This window comes from Chionomys nivalis, chromosome 4, assembly GCF_950005125.1.
Source record: "Chionomys nivalis chromosome 4, mChiNiv1.1, whole genome shotgun sequence".
NCBI classification, from domain to species: Eukaryota; Metazoa; Chordata; class Mammalia; order Rodentia; family Cricetidae; genus Chionomys; species Chionomys nivalis.
This window is the reverse complement of record NC_080089.1, coordinates 54,130,463-54,136,462: the sequence shown is the minus strand read 5'-3', so window position 1 is coordinate 54,136,462 and position 6,000 is coordinate 54,130,463. Positions and strand designations below refer to the sequence as shown.

Genomic DNA, 6,000 nt, shown 5'->3' with positions numbered 1-6,000 from the left:
ATGTGAACAGTATTCCATTGCGTGCTCACCCCACAGCTTGTTTATCCTTGTCAGCCGATGGATATATGGATACTTTCTACTTTGAGGAAAGCAAGAATGGAGCTGTTTTTAAAACTTGCATAAAGGTTTTCGTGTAGACCTGTGCTTTCATTTCTTTCATATGCATTTATACGCTTAGTGTATACTTAACTTTTTTCCGCTGTGGCCCTGGGAATCAACTTGCTGGCCTTGCAAGCACTCTGTCACTGAGTTGTATTCCCAGTCCTTGTGTTTAACTTCTTCAGGAACTCCCAAAGTGTTTCCCGAAGTAGATGTACTGTTTTATAGTTTCAACAGCCATGAGTGTGGGTCCTGGTTTCTCTGTATCCTTGTCAGAACTTGATATTGGCACTGTTGTGATTTAGCGATTCACGTTGGTCTGAGGAGGCTTCTCATCAGTTCATCTACCTGGTAGTTACTGTGTTTAATTGCAGCAGCATTTGAAAACCACCCTTGATTCTTTTCATCCTTACTCTGCTTTCCTATCTGTGGTGTGCCTCTTAAGGATACCTTTAATTGCTGTTCTTTATCCTGATTTCTATTTACTTTACTTCTCCACTATACTTGATTACTAAAATTAATAATATTTTTCTGATGCCAAGTATTTTCTATACTATCATTAAAATGAACGTCCTAACTTGCCAACATGACCATGCAACTCCATTGCCAAAGACTCTTCAGGGACTTCCTGCTGCTCTTCAGATGATGTCTGTGCCTGGGGTCCACCTTTCTTGCACCTGAAACTGCTTTCTCCACCACCTCACACTCGTGTAAACTGTACACCTTCCCCATATGTATCCGAACACATCCTGGCCTTGGGCCTGCCAACAACTGGTTGACCACCTTGGCTTTTTGTGCTTTTGGACATTGTGTGTAATGTTCATTCATTTCTGCTTACAAATGCCTTTTTTTCCCAAGGTTACTTGAAAATAATACTGCTTTTGGAGTCTCTCACTTCTCCTCACTAGTTAACCCATATTATTGGGTTTGATGTGTGCTTCTGTAGTGCTATACAGCATGAGCTACACAACAAGACTCTGTCTTAAATAATAAAATAGCACGCATACATAGGAATTGGCAAGAATTGTAGATTGATCCACATGGAATTATCCTCGTTTTAAGTAAAAATCTCACATGTGAGTTTTTGTTCAGCTTTCTGTCACTATGGAAGCACTGAGAAAGTAAATAAAGGGGTGGCTTCTTTTGGCTCACAGCCTTGGTCCGTAGTTAGTTGGCACTGTTACTTTTGGGCCTTTGGGAGATAGAACATCACCTCAGAGAACATGGAGCAAAGCCCTTCATCTCGGTGTCCAGGAAACAGGATGGGCCAGGGTCGCTATGTACCTGTGAGATGCACTAAGGGCCAAGTCAAACGGCCCAACCCCCTCTACTAGGTCCCATCTCCTAAAGGCTCAGACACCTTCCAGCCCTGCCATCACATAGGAACCAACCATCCAGCACATAAGCTTAAGATCCAAACCACAACAATGACTCAGCCACACCCCGTTTTAGTTACTCGTTTATGCTTGTCGTTCCTGTGTCCGCAGAAAGAGGGCATTTGTTTAAAAGAGTCTCACCACTTAGCACACATGTTCACAGTAAATGGAGACATTGTTCTTAAGTACCAAGGCTTCCATTCAGTGAAATGCCAACTTGGAAATCTTATTTTCTAAGATGGAATCACATGCATCCAGTTAGCTCACATCTGCAAACTCAGCATTTGGGAGTTTAAGGCAAAAGGACTACAAATTTTAGGCAAGTCTGGCCTATACAGCAAGACTCTGTCTTAAATGATAAAATAAGAAATCACATATCTCTCCTTGCTACTAATTTTTAGTGTATAAATGATGGTACAAATGGTGATATTTCTCTTAATAAATGTATCTTGAATAGCATAAGGCCACATGATTTCCCACATGATCTTTAGTGCTCATTCCTATATTAATATATTGACATATGAAAACTATTAACAGTATAATAGCTTCCTAATAAAATAGTGAAGGATATTTTTATCATCTCATTTTTAGTCTCAAATACTGTATGTTAAAATGATTTATGTATATATATGTGTACATATGTATGTAATTACTATAGCTATAAAAATTTCCTTTGAATGTGGGAGATAATATGTGGCAATGAAAATAAATCTATAGTCAAACGCTTTATATATATATATATATTAGAAAACAAATATGTTTTTCTCTGTGTTTTGTACCCATGAAGTAATGATGTTATCTGAATTGTGATTCTTAGAAAACATCACCATCCAAATGCTTAGTATACCTTAGATAATTATGTGAAGGAAACACCCGGATTTCATTTAGACAGATCTATAGATTGATATTTTAAAACATGGTTTTTGGAACTTTTCTTAGTATATATGAGGCTCAGGGATCGCATACACAGAAGAAGGTGCAAAGACTGTGAGAGCCAGAGGTGACGGATGACTCCAAGGAGACAGCGTTCTCCAGACACAACAGGACTTGACACACCAGGGTTCAAGGACACTGTGGCAGCGTGCTCAAATGGCTTTGTCTCGGTTCTCAGGTGGCTTATATTATCAGACCCACTAGTTACACCATCTCTGGCTGGCACATAGGTGTAAGCTCGGTTACAGCTATTGTTGCCTTCAGTTTTGTAAGTTCAAGTCACTATGTATAAATATTACATAGCTATAAGGGAATTATTTTTTAAGCCCTGTAGTTCGCCTGCCCATTAGTTTCGCATCAAAATGCTATTTCTCCACAAGCTTACAAAACACTCACAAGTTAGCAGGGCATGCAGAGATGAGTAAAGACTCTAAAGAAAGTGGCTCAATTTCATAACTCTGAAACTTGGACCGTGCTTTAGGGTGCCACCTAGTGCAGCAAACTTCATGAGTGAAATCCTGCCCACTTGCAGTTTGGAAATATGTGGGAGTGGTTCCCTCGGCTGCCTGCTCCTGACCTCTGTGCACACCTTGGTCTGCCTTGACCTCACCCACACTGAAGGAACATAAATCAGATTTTTGATTTGTTGTAAAGTGCAAGTCACTGCTGCCGAAGTGCTCAGTATTCAAAAACTTGTGAAACGCTGCATGTCTAGCAAAATTTACTTTTGTATGGGAATATAAATTTTTGCTGAGGTAAGCCCTGTTCGTTGTGGGGGAGAAAAAAAAGAAGGAATCAGTTGATATACTTTTACTCTACTATGTGTTGGTTCTTGATTGTTTCTCTCTTCCTCCCTTCTTCCCTCTCCCTCCCTCTCCCTCCCTCACCCCTATCTGACTGTAAAAGAGATTGGTCAGGCGAAGACTTTGATATTGCACCTGTTCTTGTCTGAAGCAGTGGATTAAGCGTTCACTGCTGTATCTGTACTAAGTCAGGAACCTGCAGTCACGATGTAAGTACGACAGCTTCAGCTCTTTTCCGATGCCTTTGTTTCTGTTAGAGTAGCAAAGGTCACACACAAGTCTCCTTATTTACCTTGCCTTGCCAAATGGCAGGCGCTGTTTAAAGCAAGGCATGTGTCAGTGGATTGACAGGCAGGGTGTGAGACCTCTTCTAGACATGAAGACCACTTATAAAAGTTTTACCATTGTAACCGAAGTGCTCTTGAGATTTTTCTCCAAGGAGGACCATTTTCAACAAGTTGGAAAAGTGGGAGGTTATGGGTTCTTCTGGGAAGTTAGCTTTCTGAGAAGCCTCATGGAAAAGCACAGATGTCCTGAGATGACTCAATCGACCATGCTGCTGACATCTTCATGCACGTTCGGCAACACTGAAGCCTTTCTCCAAAGCTAACCTTAGTGCTGGCCTTTGTTTGCTCAGTTCGTGTTTCAGCGGAATGTGTGTAGCTAAGACACTCAAATTCTGTCATGCACGTTTTTTCAACATTTTAGTTTTGCTAATTGAACATTTGACACTTTATAATGCCCTCAAAACAGGATAATTTCCCCTAAAATATAAATTTTAAATTATTTTAGGTGCTGTCTTTCAACCCTAATCCTTTCACCAAGAATGAAGCTATTTAAAAATTAAGATGCCAACAGGTAATTTCTTGTAAGTTCATACTTTTTGTGAGTTTTGCTTAGCAATAAAACAGCAAATGTATATTGATATAAAGTTATATTGTCTCCCATGTAAAGTCTTCCAGAAACATTATAGTTTTAAAGTCCTATATAACATACAACTATGTTACTTTTTACTTACATGTTTTATTGTTTGTTTGGTTTTTGTTGTTGTTTTTACAAAGTGACAGATTCTAGCTTTCTCTCTTGTATCAACTTCTCAAATACTAACTGAATGAAATCAGGATAAAAATATATTCAAAGGTAGTAATTCAAGTCAGACAAGTTTCCTTTACTGATAAAACAGCAGGTATTACCGAGGTAACTTGTAATGCAGTTAAAGTCAAAGACATCGATTCCAGGGTGGCTGTGTCATTCCATCCTTAATCTTAAAATGTTGCCGTTCCTGGTTCTGGTGGGATGATAATTAGCATTACATTTTAGCCAAGTCACTCCTAAAATGTTACATAATGTCACAAGTTAGATTATTAAGAAACATGGCATTGTATAAGAAAAGGGAGTCAAAAAAAACTAGTTTAGGCCAGTTTACTTTCTTTTTAAACACTTAAATCCTTTGTAGATCTGAGGTTTTTCCCTCTTTACTTTTTATACTTTTTTAAATATACTTTCATAGTTGCCATGAGAAGCTGAACATATTTTTTCTCATTTCAAAGTAAAAGGAAAATTTAAACTTTTCAAATTCAGACTGGGATTTGGAGCTCCTAACAACTTTATCCTAACAGGCGTCAGTAGTGTAGAGGCCAATATACTAGCAAGGCTTTTTAGTGGCGTATTATATTTTAATTCCACATTGAATGCCAAATGGAAGTAATACTATTTTCTCTTGCACGTTAGATGAATCTAGGTTGTGTTTTGGACAGAAACAGTCAGGAACTAGCAACACGCAATCTTAAAGCGATATGATGGTCTCTTTAGGGAGAAGTTCTCAAGTTTCTCATCGTAAATAGTAGTTGATGAAGACTGATTACAGAAAGGTCAAAGGTGAAAGAGAAAGAAAAGCTAGAGAAAAAGTAGGGAAAGAGGAAGTCAGGAGAGAAGACATGGTTCTTTTCCTCGGTATTCTGAACATTTAGGCTGTGTCTAAGCAACAGTTGAAGTTTTCAGTTTTCCTTAAGACCGTAGTTCAAGCTCTAACTGAAATACCTTTGAAAATCAAACCTTATTCGATTATATTTTCCTTTGAGTTTTGACATTGATATGTAAAGTTTTTTTTTTAGAAATTCAGAATCTGTTTCAACTATCTAAATTTTTTCCACTACAATTTCAGAATTTTTACAATATATTTGAGACATAAAAAGTAGAGTAAGAATCTAAATACAGCTTTGTTCAGGATGTGTCTGTATCACATGGGCTCTCCAGACTGCACCCATTTTGTAGCAAGCCCCACATCACTGTGCTGTAACCTAACTGAAGATTTTTGATCTGTTATATTTATTATTATCAGCAGCCAGATCCTTAGAACAGAATGATTTCTCTTTCAAAGGGATAGACACCCTGGCCTAGGAAATAATGAGTAAGATTTTTTTCACCTGAGAAAAAGAAAACTTCATTCTCTTGTAAATGCTGATTCGTTCTTAGGTTAGACGGTCCAGTTCCTGGTGGCATCAGAAAAGGTTAACCCGCTCTCTATTTCATATGCATGTGTGTTGTAGATCACGAGGAGCCCTGTGGCCCCAGTCTCAGGTCATTTTGCCTGAATGGGGGGATATGTTATGTGATTCCTACTATTCCCAGCCCATTCTGTAGGTGAGTGAAAGGGACTGGGGGAGAGGGTGACTGCAGTTCTCATTGTCTGAGGCCTTGTGAAGGGCCTTTAAAGGTAAAAAGGGCAAGGTGAAGGGGAGTGGGGATGCTCTGTTCTCTTTATGTAGGACAATTCGATGCTGGAAGAA

General features: G+C 38.8%; 1 protein-coding gene across 3 annotated transcripts in view; it reads left to right on the top strand.

The window, feature by feature from the left end:
* The first annotated feature begins 3,067 nt into the window (after positions 1-3,067).
* Nrg4 (neuregulin 4) overlaps positions 3,068-6,000 on the top strand; it is a 67,391-nt gene continuing 64,458 nt past the window's right edge. For 2 of the 3 annotated variants that reach the window (XM_057767209.1, XM_057767206.1), the window contains exons 1-4: positions 3,068-3,163; positions 3,315-3,420; positions 4,004-4,069; positions 5,761-5,854. In XM_057767209.1, coding sequence (XP_057623192.1) covers positions 4,060-4,069; positions 5,761-5,854 — 104 coding nt within the window. In that variant the 5' untranslated portion in view covers positions 3,068-3,163; positions 3,315-3,420; positions 4,004-4,059. The remainder of the gene's footprint in view (positions 3,164-3,314; positions 3,421-4,003; positions 4,070-5,760; positions 5,855-6,000) is intronic. The other variant, XM_057767208.1, reaches the window with a different exon arrangement.